Genomic DNA, 22,881 nt, shown 5'->3' with positions numbered 1-22,881 from the left:
CACCAGCCGCTCCTGGTGATCCATGTGGGCACAGACGATGTGGCCAGGCAGATGTGGTTGGGACCACCAGGGACTTTGAGGCCTTGGGGAAGAAACTCAGGGAGCTGAAGGCCCAAGTGGCCTTCTCGTCAATCTTACCTGTCCGGGGATTTGGGCCAGGAAGGGACAGGAGGGCCTCCGAGGTGAATGACTGGCTTAGGGTGCGGTGCCAGAAGGAACGCTTCAGGTTCCTCGACCACAGCACTCGTTTTCTTGCCAATGGACTTCTGGCAAGGGATGGGTTACACCTCACGAGGATGGGGAAAAGGTCCTTTGGAGATGCTCTAGCAAGCTTCGTCCGGAAGACTTTAAACTGAGCCAGGGAGGTGGGTTCAGGCCCCCAGTAACGTGTCTGCACTGGACAAGTGTTGGGGGAGGATCAGGGCTCTGGGAGCAGGGTTTTAGAGATACTGCAGGGACTGACAGGACTCCTACAGAGAGGGGCCAGGTACCAGGGAGCATGGGAGGAAGGAGGAGGTGGGTAGAGGGATTATACGAAAGGGAAACCTCCGTAGGAAATGGGTACTGGGGGAAATAAACAAAAAGGGTATACCGGGAGGAGGAGGCCCGTTGCAGAAGGATTCTTCGCAAGGCTAAGGCTGATTACAAGCTGAGACTTGACAAGAATATCAAGAGCAACAAAAAGGGCTTCTTGCAGCATGTAAATAGGAAGAGGAAGGGGAGACAAGTGGTGGGACCACTAAATAAGGAGGAAGGAGATGCAGTGACTGATATGAGGGAACAGGCACAGATGCTAAATGACTATTTTGCCTCTGTGTTCTCCCCAAAGCAGGACGGGGGATATCCGCATAGGAGATTAGATGAGGCTGGGGACTTAGGGGCACAGATTAGAGTCACCCCCCTTGAAGTCGAGGGGCTCCTCAGGGAATTGGACATTACAAAGGCGCCAGGCCCTGATGGGTTACACCCGAGAGTACTTAGCGAGTTGGCAGGGGTTCTCTCACACCCGCTGGCCTCCATTTTTGAGACCTCATGGAGAACGGGTGAAGTTCCAGAGGACTGGAGGGTGGCATCAGTGGTCCCAATTTTCAAAAAGGGTAGTAGAAAGGACATGGGGAATTATAGACGGTTTAGCCTTATGTCCATTGTAGGAAAAACAATGGAAAGGCTCATAATAGAGAGAGATCTAGTGATGCTAGATAGGGGAGGGAGGCTGACAGCCACACAACACAGCTTCCGCAAAAACAGGTCCTGCCAGACAAACCTTGTGGAATTCTATGACAAGGTTTCGAGATGGCTAGATGGAGGGGATGCAGTGGATGTGGTATACCTGGATTTCAGCAAGGCCTTTGACAAAGTGCCCCATGATATCCTGGTGGAGAAACTGGGGAGTTTTGGGATACACCAAAGCACTGCCCGGTGGGTTAGGGCATGGTTGACTGACTGAAAGCAGAAGGTAACCATTAGTGGGGAATCATCGGGATGGCGGCCAGTGACAAGCAGGGTCCCCCAGGGCTCTGTCCTGGGGCCGATCCTGTTTAATCCTTTCATTAACGACATGGAAGAAGGGGTGAACAGTCTGCTGATCAAATTCGCAGATAACACTAAAACTGGAGCAGTGGCCACAACTGAGGAGCAGGTACTCCAGATCCAAAAGGATCTAGACAGACTATGTAAGTGGGCAGGAGACAACGGGATGGCGTTCAATGTGGATAAGTGCAAGGGGTTGCACTTGGGGCATAGGAATAGGTGTCATAAGTACAGGTTAGGTGACAAGTGACTGGAGAGCAGCACTTGTGAAAGGGACCTCGGGGTACTGGTTGACTGCAGGCTAAACATGAGTCAGCAGTGTGATGCAGTGGTCAAGAGGGCGAACGTCACCCTTGGTTGCATAGCCAGAAGTGTGGCTTCTAGATCAAGAGAGGTATTACTACCACTCTACACGACTCTGGTGCGCCTGCAACTGGAGTATTGTGTTCAGTTTTGGGCCCCACATTACAGAAAGGATATAGCCAGGTTGGAGTCAGTGCAGCGTAGGGCCACAAGGTTGGTGGCCGGTTTGCAGGGGATGCTGTATGAGGCGAGACTGAGGGAACTGGGTCTCTTCAGCCTGGAGAAGAGGAGACTCAGAGAGGATATGTTGGCGACATACAGGTATGTGAGGGGATGTCACAAGGAGATGGGTAGAGACCTGTTCTCCCCTGCAGAGGAAGGCAGGATGCACTCCAACGGAGCAAAGCTCAGGGAGCCAAGGTTCCATTTGGATACCAGGAAGCACTTCCTGACAGTTAGGACCCCGAGGGTGTGGAATGGGCTTCCACGAGAGGTTGCTGAGGCCCCGTCAGTGTGGGTGTTCAAGGATAGGCTAGATGTCCACATGGTGGGCATGTCGTGAGTGGAGCCGGCTGGTGCCAGAGATCAGACTAGATGGACCGGGAGACCCCTTCTGACTCGCTCTGTTTCTATGTTTCTAAAAACAAATAAATGCAAGTAATCACAGACCAACCAGATCTTCATAACCTTAAGATGAGACAATTCATGTATAAAGAAAACAAAATAAAATTCCATGATCCAGCAAAGATTTATACACACAAGAAAGATTGATCCATGTGATTTTTTCTTAAAAATAAAATAAAAGAGAAATAAAAAGAATAAAGTACACTGAGTTATCCCATGTCCTCTATAAACTTTAATGAAGAATTGCACTCAATATCAAGTTACTATGAATACTAAGACAATTCTTAGCCCAAATGGGAAATGGCCATATCTTAGAGTCAAAGTGCACTAGTACTGCATGCAACTTCCTCCTCCTAGACAATTCTTTGTGAAACTTTTCATGTCGAAATTATGAAGAGAACAATATATCAATATGATTATTTCAACAATGAAATATGTTTTTATCTCAACATTTTCCCTACCTATTTTCAACATCTGTGGTGGCTTAGCAATTCTAACTACTGAAATGTGACCTCTGTACATACATTCTATCTAACCTACACCAGCAATTGAACATAAGCAATTCTAATACTTTTTATCAACAGCTGCTGTTATTCATCTCCCATTCACTAATAACCAGTATTGTCAAAGTTTGTCTTCTACAAGCTGAAGATATTCTCATTACTCAAAATGATATGGAAGCAATACTCAAGACATGACAAAGTAAATTGGGTTTCACCCTATCTTTTTTTCCTTCCTGCGGCTGAGAGAGCATATAGATCGATACTCTTCAGCATGAGAACTCTAGACTGAAATTTTCATCCATTCCAAACAGCAACAAAAAGACCTTAAGCATGCCCTGTCACTTTCGGTTTAGGAAGAAATGCACTAATAAACTCTTACCCCTGGGTCATCTTTGACAATGGGCAATACTATGCCAGCTCTTATTAAAGGCAATTCATATCAGTGGCCCAAAAATTTCCTTTAAAATTACCATCTTTTGTATCCATGTAGCAGGATGTCAGCTTTAAAGTGCCATTGAGATATAGGACCTGTCACTATAGTTAATTTTCAGCACAGTTTTAACACCAGGGTAGTTCCTCCCTGAGGGTATGATTTTGACTAACGAGGTTTATTTGGTGGTTATCCAGACAAACAAGAAAACACTACTACTGCATATTGCTTTTCAAATATAACAGTGAGTAAGGAACTCTATCTACTCAAGCTTTAAACTGATACACTAAGATTTGTGATATGCAAACGGAGTATTTGGAAATATAGAACCTGAATGCACCAAGTCATGATGCTTTTAAAAATGCTTGCATTCTTCCACACGAGATGCTCTTTTATCTCCTCTACATCCATCTACAACCCAGTAGGAGAATTAACTTTCTGCATAAATCTTGATGGAACATAGTGGCAGAACAAGAGTCAAGAATGAATCTCTCAACAACCCAGTAAAGACATCTTACCTCGAACAATAAGTTGAGCAAAGTTGGAGACTCCAGATCCTCTCTCAGACTGAGTGACACACCGATATAAATCCTGGTCTGTTTTTGTCACTTCCTGGAGTTTAAAAGTGGCTGCAAATCGTCTGTGATTTATGTTTTTAGTTTGGGCCACTGGAATATCTTCCCCATTCCGTCTCTGAAAACAATAAAAAGCCACAAAAAAGTTTGGGTGATTAAAATGTTCCATTTTATACAAGCATTCTGACAAGTTATTAAAATGACACCAAATTTCACAAACATGTGCTAACTCTCACAACTTTTTGGAGGAGGACTTCATTAACTCAAATTGTTAATTCACCATATGAAATGTTCAAATATTCCTTTTCTGAAGGAAACTGACAAGATTTAAATAATCTCTTTCACACTGAACTGATCTGAATAGGCAGAGATTTTCCCAATGTAGTAGATGCTTGTGGTGCTGTTTTAAAAATAGCATGCAATATATATTTTTCTGGTCAAACATGTAAAGCAAAGCACCCACACACAAATGATATGAGTGCTTTGTATAAATTGGCACCTGAAGGAAAGGGTAACCACAGCAAAATGCCAATCCTTATGAAAGAGTTATATAGGAAGCAGAAGGTGGCATAATATTCACTGGGTGACTTTGGGCCAGTCAATCAGGTTCAGCCTAACCCACCTCACAGGGCTGTTGTTGTGAGCATAACACAGAGCTATGTAAGCTACCATGGGATTCTCAGATGAAGAAAAAAGGCAGGATATGGAACGTAATAATAATGATATTGCAAAATGGCAAAGCATTCCTGTATATTCTAAGCACGGGACCACACCTGTTAATTTGAAGCAGTTTGTGTTAACAATCAGCTAATATTGCCAGGATTGGTGGGATGTTTTGAACTGTACATATGGGTGACTGAAACCTATAAACGGGAAATTTAGTGGAATTAGGAAAGAAACAATAAAAATGTACACAATAGCAAGTCTTGGAAGACTTAACTCCTTACTACAGAGAGTGAATGTAGAAAATCAAGGAAGCAATCTACAAAATTACAAACTCCTAAAGTATGTAAATTTTCCATGGCTATACCTTCTTATGTCCACAAAATCCTGTTATTTAAGGCAGAACTAAACACTGAATAGTATGTTTTTGGAAAACAGCCACATTTCTTACTGTTCTCTTCCCCTTGAATGATACAGTCAAACACATGGGACAGTATCCTATATTAGCAGGGAAAGCCATCATGACAGCTATTGGTGTTGCACCAAAGGTAGCTTGCACTAGTGCAAAATAATGTATGTTAAACTAACACTGAATTGAATATTTCCACTGAAATGATGTCTCTGGAATGTGGTTTTTCTTCATCCCTGGTTTAGAATAGATCAGGAAAACAATGCCATTATGTCAGATATTCTGTCATACAAGCAGAGAGGAAAATGGGACACAGGGCTGCCGATACTGGTGGAAATGGCACATACACCACAGCACAATTAGAACACAAAGAAAACATAACTCCAAGAAAAACTGATCCAAAGAGTCAAGGTTCCAATATGGTAATGCTATTATTCAAATTCTGTTAGGAATAATTGAAGGCAGTAAACGAAAGGGAAGACTGCTGGATGGAATCCATAAAGGAAGCCATGGCCTTGAAGTTGCAAAGTTGAATGGGTTACATCTCCACAAGGAAAAGTTTGGGTCTATTTAGGTTAAGAAGGAAAAGATGAGTAAAAGTGGAGACAGGTGGTAGAAGTATATAATAATTCTGTGGGTGTGCAGAAAGTAGATAGGGTTCTTATAGGTATACGGTTGGCCACTGCAGGAACAAGGATGCTAGACCTGATCTGCCTTTGGTCTGATCCAGCAGGAGTATTATATTATAGTTTACAGGCTGACCCCAGGTTACAAACATGTTCCGTTCCTGAGAAAACAGAAATTTGTCTTTCAGTCGAATTTATATGTAAGTCAAGTCATGTAGAGTTGCCTGATTCATGGGTGTTAGGCATGCTGGACCCATATGAAAGTGGAAAAACTGTATCTCTACACCACTCCCAACTCACCAGTGTCTCCTTTTTGCAGCAAGGCTATGCTGGAGAGATTTCTCTCTCTGAATGGACAGGGCAGGAAGTCCTGATTTGGAGGCCATCATCTCTCCACTTCCACTTGCTCTCTATGGTGATGCTTTGGAGGCCCTCCCTTCTCTCCCCTTTCACTTCTTCTAACTCTATGGTCATGCTTGGGAAGGCTGTCACTCTCTCCCTTTCCTTCCTCTCTATGGTGAGTAGAATTTTCTGTAGGAATTTTTTAAAATTAAAAGGCTATATAGCAGTTTGTTCATAAGTAAGGTTGTTCATAATTTGGACATCCATAACTCGGGGACTGCCTGTATTTTTCTTGCAGCATATGTATGAATCAGAGTACTGCAACAGAACTCCTCAAGGTCTTAAAACGTGCATACCAATGGTTTGCTATTATCTTTTAGTTTCTCCCTAAAATTAACCAATTTTCAAATCTACCTCACATGCATAATGACGCTCTTAATTTTAATTTAAACTAAATATATCAAGATATACTTCAGAGCTTTCAGTAAGAAGCAACTGCTAGTTAAAAGTTATGAAAACTGTCTTCTGTTTTTCTGGAAAGATTTGAGCAGTTCATGAAGAGTGTTTGAAAGCCATTCCATCATGTTTATCAACAGCAGTGTTATTGGAAAGACTGCCTGATTTTGTAATAAAAGTTTATATTGTGAAAATCAATTTAATTTCCTTTTATCCTACTTACTCTACAGACAGCATTGAGGCTGCTAAGGGATTTGAACGCCACTTCATAGAGATATGATTTAAAATGAGAGGCAAGGCTGGGATACCTATGCAATAGTATCCAAGAAAAAAGTAAAAGCTAGTTTTCCTGGTCATGCTTGAGCAGATGGTCAAGGACCATCTAGGATTCTAGGATTGTACAGACTTTCTAAATTCATTTCCATCTGATTTCAGAACTGGCTTTGCAATTGAAATTGCTTTGGTTACCTTGTGGGATGATCTATGCTGAGTGCAATCCTGTTGATTTTTCAATCCCTTAGCAGCCTTTATGTCAACCGTGATATCCTTTTGGATTGGCATAGGAAACTCTTGCTCTTGGCACTGCTAACACCCCTAGGGAAACCACTTCTTGGTTGTTTGTACCCTGCATGGAACCCAAGGAAGGTGTTCTCCTCCTCTCCATGTTATCCTCACAGCATCAACCCTGTAAGGCTGAGCATTATGGTTAGACTGGTGATCTGTGACTGATCCAAAGTCCCTCAGTGAAGTTCATGGCTAAGCGGGGACTAAAACCCAGATCTCCCAAGTCTCAGTCCCAACACTCTAACCACTATTCCACACTGGCTCTCAAATGCTTCTATTTCAGGGACTAAAGAACTTCCTTCCACTATTAACTGGGAAGCCCTCCTTCCATATTTTCTTCCTTACACTGACTGAGGCCCCCATGCCCTCTCAGTCCTATCCCCCACCCCACCAAGGAATCTGTGCAATGCATCTGGCCAAGATCTTAATGAATGTGTCCCTTCCCCTTACATTCTTACTCCTTGTTCCCACCCCCAGTGTCTCCCCACCTTCTTTGAGAAGTATGGTTCACAATCCAGCAAAATAAACTGGGAGGGGAGAATTACCTAGTGGATGGTAAGATCCCAGATTCTTCCTTTCCCTGGAGAACACTCTTATTTTTTGATGAAGCTTCAGGCTACTGGTTTTAGATGGTATTTGCTCCACTTCTGGCTCAGCAAACAAGGCCTCCCCGGAGACAACACAGCTGGCTCACATTCCTGCAAGTTCCAATTCCTTCCTCTCTTGCTCGCTATGGCAGCTTCGTTTTCTCCCCAGAGAATGTCCTAATTGTGTGCTGACACTTTAGAATGCAGGTATTGGTGCATCCTTCTGCATGATACCAACTCTGCTCCCTGCTACTTATTTTCAGTAGCCATTTAAGGTTATTAAGCCAAGGAACAGCTTAATACAAAGACTCAGCAGCTCATGTTTCCCTCAGCAATTCTCTAATTCTTCTGCTGCAAACCAAAATAAACAGATTTTCCCTCAGACTACCAACTTACCAACTTCCTGTCAACTATGTATTAGTTTACTATTCTGATATTTTCTAGACCAACCAAAGTTGAATTTGGTCTAGAAAGTTGAATTTACCTGATGCAGGCCCTACCTGTATATATCAAAATCACTCGTCTCTCTTTTCCACTTCAAGATTTGTTACCAAGCAACAGCTACTGAAACAAACCTTCTAAACAGATGCATTATAATCTGTCACAGAACACACAAAGAAAACTATACAGAACTACAGTTATTTTCATGACATTTCTCAGAATAGGCTGATTGTATTCAGTGCTGTAGATCCTTTATAGTAGTAGCATTGGTTGCTCTATCCTTCCAGCAACCTTTCAGGAGCCTCTACTTTATTCCCCATGCTGTTTAACAATGATATAAAACCACTGGCAGATTAACCAAAGGTTTGAGTTGAGGTATCACCAATATGCAGATGATGCCCATCTCTCTCCGTCTTTCTTCCTCCTTTTCATCAAATCCAGGCGAGGCAGTGGATGTTCCAGATAAGTGGTCAGCCATGGTAATATACTGGATGAAGGCCAATATACTGACGTGCAATCCAAGACAGCTGTACTATTAAAGGGTGGTTCATCTGCTCAGGCAAGTTCTGGAGAGGGTTACATAGTTCCTAAGGGTCGGGTTCACACTTTGGACATGCTGACAGATCTAGCACTGAGACTAGAAACACGTGACTCAGACAGATTTTTATTAGCTCAGGCTGAAATACCACCTGCAGCCCTTCTCTGGATACACACAGCATTGGTACAGCCACCCATGCTCTGGTGGTCTCATTTGGATGTGTTGTACATGCCAGCAAAAGCTTCAGTTGGGCCAAAACAACACAACAAGAGAGGCTGGTCACAGTACAGCAGTGATTTTTTATTTGCAGTGGCTTCCAGTTGATTTCTGGACAAAGTACAAAGTTCTGGCTTTGAACCTTCAAGTCCTTAATGACTTGGGACAATTAACAGAAGGATCTGTTCCTCCCAATACCTACCCAGGACTTACCCAATCCCTAGTAATATGTTTTTATTTAATCTGTAGTATGTTTTTATTTAAATAAAAAATTTCAACCTAAAAAATAAAAAAATTCAACCTAAGATCAACTTTTCCAGGTGGCATAAGCAAGCAGAAGTGGCTAACTACTGAAGAACGCCTTTTTGGAAGTTTGTTTGTTTGTTTTTGTTTAGTCGGAAAGTCGTGTCCAACCCATCGTGACCCCATGGACAACATTCCTGCAGGCCTTCCTGTCCTCGACCATCTGCCAGAGTCCAACTAAGCTCATGCCGACTGCTTCAGTGACTCCATCTGGCCACCTCATTCTCTGCTGTCACCTTCTTCTTTTTGCCATCTATTGTTCCCAGCATTAGGCTCTTCTCCAGTGAGTCCTTCCTTCTCATTAGGTGGCCAAAGTATTTGAGTTTCATCGTCAGTATCTGGACTTCTAAAGAGCAGTCAGGGTTGATCTCCTCTAGGACTGACTGGTCTGATTGCCTTGCAGTCCAAGGGACTCGCAGGAGTCTCCTCCAGCACCACAATTCAAAGGCCTCAATTCTTTGGTGCTCAGCCTTCCTTATGGTCCAACTTTCACAGCCATACATTGCAACTGGGAAAACCATAGCCTTGACTATACACACTTTTTCAGCCGGGTGATGTCTCTGCTTTTTAGTATGCTGTCTAGATTTGACACAGCTTTCCTCCCCAGGAGCAAGCGTCTTTTAATTTCTTGGCTGCAGTCACCATCTGCAGTGATCTTGGAACCCAAGAAGATAAAATCTGTACCACAGTAATGAAATGTCCTGCCCAAGTGAGGCTCTCCTGGCATCTAAAAGTATTCTACCAAACAAAGACCATTTTTTCTCATGTGTTTGTGCATATTAATGTTTATCTTAAAATCCTCTACATATTTTAGATTCTCAAATGTTAAGATATATCATAGTCTAGTATTGTTGTAAATTTTGCTTTATGTTGCATTATTTATGCTTTTATGTCTTGGCTACATCTTCCTGTTATTGTAATTGCTGCTGTTATTTCTGAAACAAACAGCTTTGTAAATAAAAGGAAGGTTTATTATCTGGGTCTCAAAATTACAGCAAATATTTACTATGCACAAACAGCAGAAATAATAGTAAAAGCTCAGAAAATCAATGTCCCTAAGAGTAAACCAACCAGGCACAACACATCAAAATATTCATTTAAAATTACCCCTCAACTGTATGCCTCTAAATTCCCAAATCCTGTCCATACCAAATCAAGAGCCTGTGGTTACCAGCTTCAGAAAAAGATATGCTATTATTCCAACCTCGTAACATGACTTAAAATCCTGACTTGTTCCAAGGATTCCTGGAATCATGGTTTTACAGTTTAGATAAAATACAAAACTGTGATTGCTTAGAGCAGGGGTCCTCAAACTTTTTGAATAGGGGGCCAGTTGAAAGGCTGCAGTGACCATCGCAGGCTGGTGAGGTGGGGGTGCCTGGGGGCACAGGTCAGTGAGGTGCTGGTGATGCCTTGCTCGCTCGGAGATCTCCCAGTGAGTCCAAAACCATCTCCGAGTGAGTGAGTGAGCCACCACCTTCCCGCCTGCATGGAAGGTGGTGGGCTGTGAGGCAGCCTCACATGGCGGGCTGTGAGGCAGTGGCAAGCGCGTGCCTACAGGAGGCAGGCGGCGGTGGCAGCAGCTCGCTCGCTCAGAGACTATCTCCAAGCGAGCAAGCCACCACCTCCCTGCCAAATGGCGGTGCGGGCCGGATGGAAGGCCATGGCAGGCTAGATCTGTCCCAGGGCCGTAGTTTGAGGACCCATGGCTTAAAGGCTTCCCAGTTTCATTGTTCATGCCAGGAAGGGAGGAACAGACACTACATGCATAGAATATGTGCGTTAATATCTCAACTAACCTCCGTAAATGCTTTTTAATGTTAGTATTGTTGATTATTTGATCACTGTTATCTTACCATATAACAAAATGGGGGTGGGGGAAACTCAGCTTATTCAGCAAGATATAATTGTCTGATTCAGCCAGTTTATTTCATAGAAGCCCACTAATTGCTACAGGTGTAAACCAGAGCTGCAAAGTGACAGAAAGTAGAAGAAAGGAATTGTAGAAGATTATACGTGGTCAGTGATGAGTCCTACAGCCTTGCAGTCAGTGAAGAATCTGACAATAGCATTCTCTGAGAAGTAGCACAACAGTTAGCAGCAGTTAGGTATCCTCAGAGGGAATCTATACAGATAACAATGGCAGCTACAAAAGGAGGCTTCTATGACTCTTAGCTATTCTCCACTGGAGGGCCTAGTTAACTGAGGAATTAAACTCAGTGGAGGAAGAATTTATCATTTGCATTGGTTACGAAGTAAAACAACAAAGGACAATTAAGGAGCCTGGGGAAATGATCCCATTTATCTCAGAAGGGAAGGCTTTTTTCAAACCTAAATTGCATAGATGGCTTGAGAGGTTGGGATGCTGAGCAACAAGAAAAATCTCAAACACAGGGAGTTCCCAAGAAAATCTCAAGTGGGACAGTATAAAGAATAAAACTACGAGACCACTGTCCAATGCTACCATGAGGCAGTATCGCCAAAAGATTCTTTTAGCATTATACAGACCACCACGAAAGTCTGAATTAAATCTAACCATGAAAACTTTTTTTAAAAATGCTGGGTAGCATCAGACTGAGGAAGATGATTCTGTGTACATAAAAATGTAAGTTTATCCCACAATGAATGATCACCTGCAACATAAATCAAATAAAAGTACATGATGGTATCCATTTAGGATTTTATAGAACCAATTGTTCATTTTTCTTAGAAAGATGATTTTTCAATCTGCATAAAAGTATATAAATACTGTTAAGACTAAGTACAACTACACAATATGTGACTAGCTGTATTTACATCATCCTTTCCTCCAAAGAGTTCAGGGCATTGTACCCAGGATGGGTGATGCATTCCTGCCAAGCATTACAAATGTCTGCAACACTGTGGCTGCGAACTACAAGCTTGCGCTGAAGTGACAACTAGAAGAATGAAAGGGAGTTTAGGGAGCTGTGCATAGACCAGTATGAATATGGAAAGTCATGTGTGCACATACGTCAGCTACAATACCATGACTACATTACCATCACATGTATTGTTAACAACAAGAGAGCATTCCTTTAATGTTTTGTGCTACTTAGCCTATTTTCCCATGGCTCACTATATGGTGTAATGCTTTTACTGAACTGAGTTATGGATCTACATTGCACACTGTTGCAGAGGTGGGTCCTAGGTCTGAAAAAGTCAGTTTGAAACATAAGGAAAATTCTGTGGGTGCAGCTTTTCTTCCAAAGCCTGTTAACTTCTCACAGTGATCTTGCCCTTAAAACATAAAGGCTAAATGGGAAGCCACTTTTTATGCTTCATGACAAGCCTGTACAGGTTTCTGAATCATGAACTCAATCATACCTTTCTTTTCTTTCACATGTTGTATCAAGAGAGAGAAAACCTCTACTTCTGATTTCCAGCTAGCCTCTAAGTGATATCTGAATTCAGGAAACTGTGGCTTGTTTAAACTTTGATTAGTGATAACATGCCAGAACCGAAACTGTAAAAACCCATTACCTAGAAACAACGGTGTGCAACTTTTGGCCCTCCACATATTTCGGCCTGCATTTCCTATGACTCTAAGTCACTGGCTATGCTAATTACTGAAGATTAGGTGTTTTTGCAAGTGCAATGTCTGTTACCATTTTTAAAAATCACTGTCTTGTATTTTATGGTTGGAATTTCTAAACCACCTAGAGAATTTCAGTTATTACGCAATTTTAAAATGTAATAAATAAATAACGTAAGATGCATAAAAACCCACTTGTATAGGGCAATGATTGAAACACACAAGAATGTTGTATGACCTTCTGTTTGTGTCCAGACTATTTGTTTTGGACACAAAGAAATTCCAAAAAGTTTCCAACTCGTATTAGACAGTTGTGATCAAAGGAAGAAAGGCTATTTTAGAAAACATTATCAGCAGCACAGAAAAAGAACCTTGGAAAGATACTCTCAGTGCAAGAGCTGTAATAAGGAGGTATCTCTTCTGAAGAATGATGCAATACTGGACATACAGATAATTTGCAGAATTGAGACTGGAGGGAATGAACCTGCAGCAAATCCCTGAATCATGTGTCACCACATTGCAATACAGCAGAGAGACAGAACAAGATAGGACATAAATTGCTTACAAGACCGTGGCTGTTAAAGAAAAGGAAAACCCAATGAGATCTTCATGAATAAACTCAATAATCATGCAAAAAGAATTGAAAAAGCCACTGGATACATCTCTTGGCCAAAACATGCTGATCTCAAACAAGTATGTTTTTACTTGATTTGTAAACATACGTAGGGTAGGGCATAGAAAACTTCTGAACCGGTAACACCTATAAATGGGAGCAATTTTACACCTGGGATGGCGCAAAGTTTGCAGCTCCCTTTTATTTTTATAACTCAGGCAGATAGAACTGGAGCAGGGCCTTCACTGTAATTGGTGGAATTAGTCCTATTATTGATCCCAATTATTAGGTGTCAAAAGAGATGCATAGACTGCATTGGAGAGGTACAAAGCTTCATGGTTATAGTTACTTTTAAAGCCATCTAGGTCCACATGCTTTTCTTTTAAAAAGGTTTTAAAGAAAACTTTTCAAATATCTAGCCTGTTTCTCAATATTTCCATTGCAGCAACTCCACAATATTTTCTAATGTATGTTAGTGTCCAAATTAGGCTTTAAAAATTATTTTGGTGAGTGTGCCCTCTTCAACTGATAAGTATTTTTCCTTTAAAGTGAAAAAGTAGTAAATTTCTTATACATTAACTGTGTAAGACAAAAACTGTAGAAATACCGTGCTGCTTGCGGAGCAGAATCTAATAAATTATGAGATACTCACTGCACTTGGCAGTCAATCGTGGTTAATTGCACCCTTCCCAAGCCTGGTGTTCTCCTGGTCATGCTGGATGAGGATTATGGGAGCTGTAATCCAAAAGAGCCATAGGCTACCCAGCTTAGAAAGCTTAGTTTATTTCGATGGAAACAGTCCTGTGCCAACATCATGTTCATGTGGTAAACCACAAGTTATCATAACATCAACATGTAGCCTTTGTCTTTCTTTCAGGCACTCTTGGATGAACTTTACATGTTTTGCCTGTTGTTAGTGTTGTTGTTGTGATTTACTCCGTACATGGTTCCTGGTAATTCCTATCTCCTTTGTAACACCCATCAGCAGTGCATTTCAAAGAGCCCTTGATTTCAGTAAAATGAGAAAGAGCCTCTTAAAAAAATAAATTTTCCTTAAGCCTGTGGTAGATTTTTCCTTTTCTTTGGAAGGGCACGTATAGAATTGAGAATTCTATCTTAATTCAGCCTGTGACAGGACAGGAAAAGCCAAGAGGCCTGTTTTAAAAGAGAGCAGCATTAGCTGACCTGTAGGCGTTGTTAAGAGTCCACTCACAGCAGTCATGTTTAACGTTATATAAAGAAACATGAAGCCATTTCCTGCCCTAGAAAATAGGGCAGGAAGAGAACAAGTATGATCCTGAGCAACTTGAAGAATGGGTGCGACAGTATAATAAAAGAAGGGGGAATCAGCAAGCCCTTAACTGTCAAAGAAACCATATTTTGTTCAAGTCTGAACACTTTCAAACATGCTGGTTAATTTGGTGGCTGTAAAGGACTAACAATAATGATGCTCAAAATTAATAGCAAGGTTAAGCAAGCACTGCCTCTCATGGCATATTCCCAGTAAGGCTATAATGTGCAGCCAGCTTGCTGAGCTTTAGCGATCAAGAGCACATGCAACTACTGAACTGGAAACTACTGGTGTTGCTAAGATCCTTACTTGGGGCCATTCCACATGACCAGGCAAACACATGCCCCAAACCACACTGTAGCCTTGGCAAGACAGTTCTGCAAATACCTTTTTGGTGCCAATGCCACAGCCACAATATTTGGTCTGCACATTAACAGGATGGTAGAGAGGAGACAGTAGAGAAAGAATAAGCTTCACTATTGGGCAAAGAGGATCCGTTCCTTTAATACACCCCATTGTAAGATCTGACAGGTCAACACAATCACTGGGGAAACACTCAGCTTCCAGTGTTACTAACAATCCATAACAACAACAACAACAATTCTAAATGACAGGAAAATATGTGGGGTAAGGCTACCTGGTTTTCCTGAGCATGTGAAAGCTTTATATTTATTTACTGTATTTCTATAGTCTAACCAATAACATTCCGTCACTGACATCAGTCATGCCCGAACTACTCAGTCTAGTTCTGTGACACCTGTAAAGCCACAGTCTACCATGCAACAAGGCTTATGAATGACAATCCTTTGGAAATGCAACTTTTTATATGATACAAAATACTGAGGTTTGCATGCTAGTTAAATAAAATGTTCCCTACAGGAGAAATAATACTAACTATATAAATAACCCCCAAACATATAGAAAGGCCCTAACTGTATTTGCAGCAAACAGCAATCAATTTTCCATTCTATTTTCAACCCTCCAATTACTACTTTCAGGCAATTGCTTTAATTATCTTTAAGTCCACTAGGAATGACATTTTCATCTGGCTGGGAGAAGAAAAGCATCACACTGCATTAATGCTGATGAGCCTCTCCAAGGGTGAAATCAGGCTCCCTCTTCCAGCTTTGGCATACCAACTGAGAAGGCTTTTGGCCAGCACCTAAAGCCACTCCTGACAGATGGGCCCACATGCAGCACTGCTGTGATCTCAATCTGAAGAGGATTACTAGCCACTTCTTAAAACTTTTAAAGTAAGGGTGAGATTCTTCCTGATTTCAGATTCATCAGAGCAAACGGCGGCACCAAGGCCTGTGTGGCAAAGTACAAACAGAACTGCAAAGGCAAGCCAAGCCTCTTTACCTAAGCCAAATGGCATGTTAACACCAAGGCACAACAGTGATGGATGGACTCATTAGTAGTTCAGTTGTCAGCTACTGAACCTGGAGCCAGGGCATATGGTTTACCAGATGCTCCAAGGGCTCTATGGATGGGGCTGTATAGGTGTCATCTTATTCTGGTCATCGAAAAGAGATCTAAAGCCTTATGGAACCGCTTATGATATTCACTACCATTTCCAAACTGGAAAGAAGATGAAGACAGCTTGGTTCAGAAATAATAAAGGGGAAAGAAATTGGCTCTGATATTCACACTGAGCTGACAGAAAGGCAGCTGAATTAAATAACTAGGGTAGCTTTTGAACTCTTTATAATCTGACTTTCTCCCCTGGATTTTGCCTGGATCTTGTTTCAGAAATGGAACCAATGCATCATTGATCCCCTTCTTTTTTCAGCTTCCAGATTTTCCGAGGTGTGTTTGCTGCAGATTTCACTTCTTTCATTGTCCCAACATGCTCTCTCTTATATACATTACCAATGTACACATACATATTGATACAACACTGTAAAAAAGCAATCTTTTGGATTCTATGATTGCATCAGGGGTCTTTTTGTGCAGTGTTTCACCAATATACATGCACACATATGTGTGCTGATACAATAAGAACCCTGATGCAAATGGCTACAAGCCACAAGAAAGCAATCTTCATGCAATAATTTACATTGCTTTTGCGCTAACAAATGCTTTGTTCTGTCAAAGCATACATGTGCATTTGTAAGCAGTGTTAAAAATGCAAATATGGAAAGAATAGAAAACTACAGTAAGCTCTATGCACACTCCAATTCTAGAATGTATTCCAGAAATGTGCCTAGCCAAGACAGAATTCAAGAACCATAAAGCAGGGGAAGGGAACCTGTGCTCCTCCAGATATTGTTGGACTCCGGGTCACAATGATTATAGATGAAGGAAGCTGTGGATCTCTACAAAATAAAACAATGAGAGAGAGTGGCTAATGATGGAAAATCCGATGCACAGCTGGAACACAAGTGACAGCATATATGAGTACAAGGCTAAGCAGAGATAAGTCTGCTATCTGGGCGAACATACACCATTGGGCTGATTAGATCACCATCAGTCAGTAAGTTCAGATTGTCACTGCCACAGCCAGATCACGCACTGTTACATCATATCATAATTGAGTTATCACCTGTTGCAGAAATACTATCACCGATGAGCTCATGAATTATTTGATTCTTTTACTTCAGGCAGTGAAAGCCAATTGGAAGGTAATAATTCTCTCTCAACCCTCTCATCACTGTGAACTTGCCCTCTATAATTTCAAACAGATATTTTCAAATGAAATAGGCAAATTTACTTTACAAGATGATTATCTGGCAAAACAACTTCAACTTTTCACCTGCTTTCAGCTCTACTTCCTCACTAAAGAAACTTTTTCATATTTTATGTTTCCAGGCCTTGCAAGGGTGCTTAACTGCATCCCATCTCACAGGGTTGTTGTTGGAAAGGAGGCAAAGAATTTTGTAAGCTGCCTGGAGTTACGTGAAAGGGAAAAAAGGTGGAATACAACTATAGCCTTTCTGTGACCTAACTTCCCTGACCACCATCTGGCATATCAGAACATTATTATTTTTAAGTGCTTCCAGAGAGCCCACATGATACCATTTCCCAAGCATTCGCAAACTTGGCACCAGAAAGATTCCCACAGTGTGCCAACTGTGCCTGCATGCCTCTCAGGCACAGTTTGTTTGTTCTTTCCACCTCACCTTCCTATCAGGGTGTGAACACAAAAATACTCCTCTTTCTTTACCTGTTCTGCAAATGGAAGGGCTCAGAAGCACCTTCCTGGCTGCAAGCATTAGTATGCTGTTAATGTACATACTTTTTGCTACATGGAATTGTATTTCTGCATGTTGCTATTTTGTGCAATGTGGATTCCCCAGCACTTCCACAACATAAATTTGCAGGTGATACACCTTTATTCTACCTTCAAGGCACCACCTTTCACTGTTTTGAGCTGGAACTGAAATGTTCAGTGGGAGGGGCACATTACAGCACTGCGAAGGACTATGGGCCAAGGAGATGGGATCAAGGACAGAAAAGTAGGGTCAGATGTGATGCATACTAAATTTGACTAAGCCTAGTGCTCCAGCATTCAGAAATGTGAAGTGCAGTTCATTTCTCATGTGTAATGGTATATCAACTTTAAATGCTCAGGAGGGGCTCTTGCAGGTTGGAGGCCCCCATCCCCTCTTTTAAGATCAATGTGAACAAGAATTGTACACTTATTTTTGTTTCAACAAATGGGTTCCAAGAATAATTTTAAATAATTGTCGGAAAAACAGATTGAAAGATATAGAACATTAAGAGATATGGAATGCAAGACCAAAGAGCACTTAGCTGATAGTTCAATGGAAAACTGTAATTGAATTCACCAGCAACATTTTCTACAAGCAAACATTTCAAAAGGATTTTATAAAACCTCCCCATATGCCATAACCATTCATTTACTGCACATTCCCCTATGGATTAAACGTTTCTCTCCTTGAAGCATAAACTTTACTAGCGTAATCCATATGATCTACCCCACAGGTTCACACATTTGAGGTATTCCACCCACAGGCCTTACTCCCAAATGCTGATCTACCTGTTGTTCATGCACAGGGTCCTCCTTCATTACTATCCTATGTGAAACTGCTACAGGGCCATGGCATACAGACCCATCAGCTTTGGAGTCTGCGAACACATTCCTGCTGCCTTATCATGTGCTTAGTAAGAGCATGAGGCATGACATTTGTAATGCCCCTCGTGGTTCCCAATTTCCATGAAGAACGGGCAAGAACAACCCAACTGAATTCTGCATTGCTTTTAGGAATAATTGTTAAAATATTCTCTTCCCATTCAGTTTTGAGGGTTCACTGAGTTTGCTGGTTCTATTCTACACCGACTTTTGACTGTGATCTTTAGGATTCTGACTTAGGAACATCAGGCTATTGCATTGTTTACTGTGTATTGTTTAATGAAAATTGTTGTGTTTCATTTTGTAAACTCTCTTGATGAGTAGAATTTAACATAAAAACAAAGAGAAAAACGCAGTATTAAATGGTTTATTATAGGCACAACAAAACATATGTTTGCTATTCAGCTTTGGCTCTTAACCATCTTCCCTAGAGAGAAACATTTGAAACGATCTGTCAGCTAACTGCTTTGGAGGCCTGAGTGGTCTGGAAATATTCCAGTGGACTCTTAAAAAAAAAACCCCAAACAAGTGTCTAACATTAGTACCTGTCCCTTATTTGGAACAATCGTCCGTTTTCTCTCAAACTGTGTTCACTTTGCCATTTGGCCTTTGCACACTTTGTTTCTTTATAATGAGTTTTTTGTGTTTTGAGTTCTCCTTTCTGTTCATTAAAAATTCTTACAATCGGACTAACTCCTGGAGATATGATATGTGATTCTAAAACCGGCAATATAACTAAAAGTAGTCTTTGAAATCACATGATGAGGGTAGGAATGTGTGAGGAATAGTTTTGGGTGGACAATTTACCAAATCTGATTCCTTGGAGTCAGCTCCCTGGACTCTAGTACACTTTGCAGAGGCCCAGAGCCCAAGTTTCTCTCAAGTGTGCCCAGGAATCATGGGTACTCACCAGGAACTGAGCCCTGGGGCTGCATAAGGAGAGCCATTCTTCCATGTTTGCCACAGCCACTGGCAACAGCAAGCAGGGGAGAAGCTTGGCTGCCACAAATGGCAACTGCGGAAGGTTGCCAGTTGTGCAACCAGCTATTTACAAGCATCTGTGGGCTTCCTACCTTTCCAGAAACAGACCAAGCATGAGGCGAAGTTGGTGGATTCAACTAGAGTCATCATACTGAAGCAAACCCTGCAAGTTTTCATTTCCTTTTACGCATTACTAATATATGCTGCTATACTTCATCTTGTTCTAACACTGAGAATTGCTGAATGAGTTACCTTCCTTGTTTGAGCTGTGTACGGACAACTGTGTTTTCTTATAACTTTGTTCTTACCCCGTGTGTAGCCAACCAGTTAACACAGCCCTGACTTTTAATCTCAAAACATACACATGGTTGTTTTGTTGAGAATTTTCTTCTTTGTTGCTAACAAGGCTGAGACATAAGCCAACTTTGTTTTTAGATAATAATCTTATGTTAAGCTGCATCCATATGATACATCTTTAAATTTGGTCTATGTAGGGCCATAAAGTCACACTGTCAGGCAACATCTTCAGGCAGGACTTTGTCCAAGGACAGGCTGGAGATTCTGGGAATTCAACTGGGGACTTTCTGCATGCAAGCATGTGCAGCAGAGTGTGAGCAGGGTCCACCCCATGCAACACCCCCAAAGAGCAAGAAACATGACCCTGTAAAAAGCAGCGGACTGTCCTGTCAATTCCGCCTTTCTTCATACCAGGCTGTGCACTGCCCATGCATAAATATCCAAGAGACCTGGCTACGTGTGTGAACCATCCCTGCTGTTTCATGATGCGGTGATTGTTTCACACATGCCAGGTAAACTTCAGTCTTGCAGTCACGAAATTATAAAAATGCATGTGTGTGCCATTGCCTTCAGCCTCAAGTTGAACAGCACATCTTTGTATTATTCACCTTGTTCTCTGAAGGTCTATTTAAATTGTTTTGGTAAACCAATAGCCCCCACATAAGGTTGCCAGTCTGCAATCCTCATAAAGAGTAGAACCATTGATTAGGTAGGAGGGAAACTAGCTGTGCTTGCTCAGATCCTTCCTCTCCCTGATCCTTCCCTCTGTCCTGTTCTGCACTAATGAATAGGGCCATGTTTGTCATGCTGCAGGAGAGGTGACAACAGACTAATGGTCTGGAAGGAGAAGATGGGAATAAATGCTCATTATGGCAATCCTATCCTAATAGAAGAACCAAACTGATTTAAAAATCAAATGCATTTCGCAGTCATGTAACTTGATTTGGATAAACACAAAAAAGCCTGAATATACCTTTCACAAGAAATATGCCCACAAATGAACCAGAACAAGCTAGCCTTACCTGCAGCCATAACTTGTTATTCACGGCATCTCTCCCTGTGGCAATGCATTGAAATGTAGCGTTCTGGCCTGCATTGACCTCCACATCCCCCAGCCTCAAGAAATGAGGAGATTTATCTGTGTGGGTGGGGAAAAGAAAGTTATAAAAAGTGCTCACAGACACAGAGGCCCATGGATTTCTCCTAAAAGATGCACATTACTGAAACCTTTGGCTAAAACCAATTTTTACTTGAAAGGAAAAGAAAAATAATTGTTTCAGTTTACGGAGGACAAGCCAGTCTTGATCTTCCCTTCTTTACCACACAAATTCTGCTGAAGCTTGTCAAACAGAGTATAAAAACTGGTTTTTCATAAACCGAAGCATGTAAGGATGTTAAACTCAAAAGAATTCCCAAGAACTCTTAGTGAATTCCCATTATATTTTGTGTGAAACCACCACAATGTGAAGCCACGGCACTACAAACCTCAAGAAGCAGATTTAATTAGCCATATACAATGGGATACAGTGCAATGTAGAATTCCTGTCAGTAAATATCACCTGTATCACTAAATACAGCAATATTCAACCTTCTGACAACCCTTTTCATAGTAACTGCATTGCCTCAAGGAAAGCTCAGTGACAAAACTGTCCTGTGAAATGTTAGGGGTGAAAAAGGCAGTGGCAGTAGTTGGGAGAGATATGTTACAGAGTTCTCACACATTACTCTACTGAATTACTTGGGAACAGGCTGAGCATCAAGGACAGCTTAGTTTAGCCTTAGCAAATAGAGCAGATTCATTCAGCTCCATAGTATTTGCCATTAAACACATCCATTCTACTGAAAAACAGAGACTCATGTGCTCATTGATTATCAGGATCAAGGGTAATGTTGATAATCCCTTGGATCATGTAATAAAGAGCTGCTGATGCTAAAGTGAAACTATGGTCATTGTCACTGATAGAAAGGTAAATGTAAGAAGCAGGCTGGGAGATCCACTCACTGAATCATTGATGTTTCATTGCAAGAAGGTGTGATTACTATACCATTTCCAGACCTCAATTATTCTATCAAAACAAAATCTGGGTGCAGGTTCTCTAACCAATACCTGTCCTGTCTCTAATTTCTTTTTTCCATACAATTAAATGAATTATTGTTCTACAGTTCAAAGCACAGTTGGGTAGAATTGGGCTGCTCTGGAAGACTGCCTGGGAACTGCATCAAGCTCAAAATATAGCTTCTATACTACAACTGGAATGGTCAGGGGGAACACAATTCACCAGTACTAACAACATTCACTGCATCCCAAGTTAATTTCGGAGCCAAAGCGAAAGAACTGGTGCTTACGTTTGAAGTTCCACATGGCTTGGGAACTGATTACCTGAAAGAGCACCTGCTCATACACCAACCTGCCTATGAGTTGTTCACCTCAGTCCATCCCCACTACCTCATGCAGGGGGCCCCTCCAGATCCCTGAAATACTACACAGAGGGTCCAGACACCCTACTGGATGGGGTGAGCTGCGATGTGGAAGGGAAGGGTGATCTCCAAAACCTGGGTGACTGTACCTTCCATGAATGGAGCCCTTCTTCTCATGGAAGGTCCCTTCCTCCAGCAGAAGGCACATTCTGGATCCAAGCCAGTAGCTTTTTCAGGCCAAGTGCACAGTTTGTGAAGGTACAGCTGCTTACAACTCTGAAATGTTACTTCTCTGAAGACAACTGGACCCCTACACTTAGATAGTTTTTAGAGCTGCTACAAGACAATGTGGGCTAATTGTTAAGGACTGTGATGAAGCAGGGATGGGGCATTTTTTGTGTTTTCATTGGTTTTATAGAATGTAGGCTCTTATGCAGAGCCTTGGGAATAAGATAAGCTGCAAAAAGTTAGGCATCTGCATTTAACTATGAACGACACATCTGAGGATTATGAAAGAGGAAT

At 41.6% G+C, this 22,881-nt stretch overlaps 1 protein-coding gene across 8 annotated transcripts in view; it reads right to left on the bottom strand.

Moving 5' to 3' along the window:
- Positions 1-22,881, bottom strand: part of PTPRK (protein tyrosine phosphatase receptor type K) — a 363,911-nt gene that overhangs the window by 158,471 nt on the left and 182,559 nt on the right. For all 8 annotated transcript variants that reach the window (XM_044424851.1, XM_044424869.1, XM_044424876.1 and 5 more), the window contains 2 exons: positions 20,964-21,079; positions 3,909-4,083 (listed from right to left, as the gene is read on the bottom strand). In XM_044424851.1, coding sequence (XP_044280786.1) covers positions 3,909-4,083; positions 20,964-21,079 — 291 coding nt within the window. The remainder of the gene's footprint in view (positions 1-3,908; positions 4,084-20,963; positions 21,080-22,881) is intronic.

This window comes from Varanus komodoensis, unplaced genomic scaffold, assembly GCF_004798865.1.
Source record: "Varanus komodoensis strain SLA01 unplaced genomic scaffold, ASM479886v1 scaffold1, whole genome shotgun sequence".
Lineage (NCBI taxonomy): Eukaryota > Metazoa > Chordata > Lepidosauria > Squamata > Varanidae > Varanus > Varanus komodoensis.
Note: the sequence above shows the minus strand (reverse complement) of the source record. Positions and strands in the feature narration are given on the sequence as shown.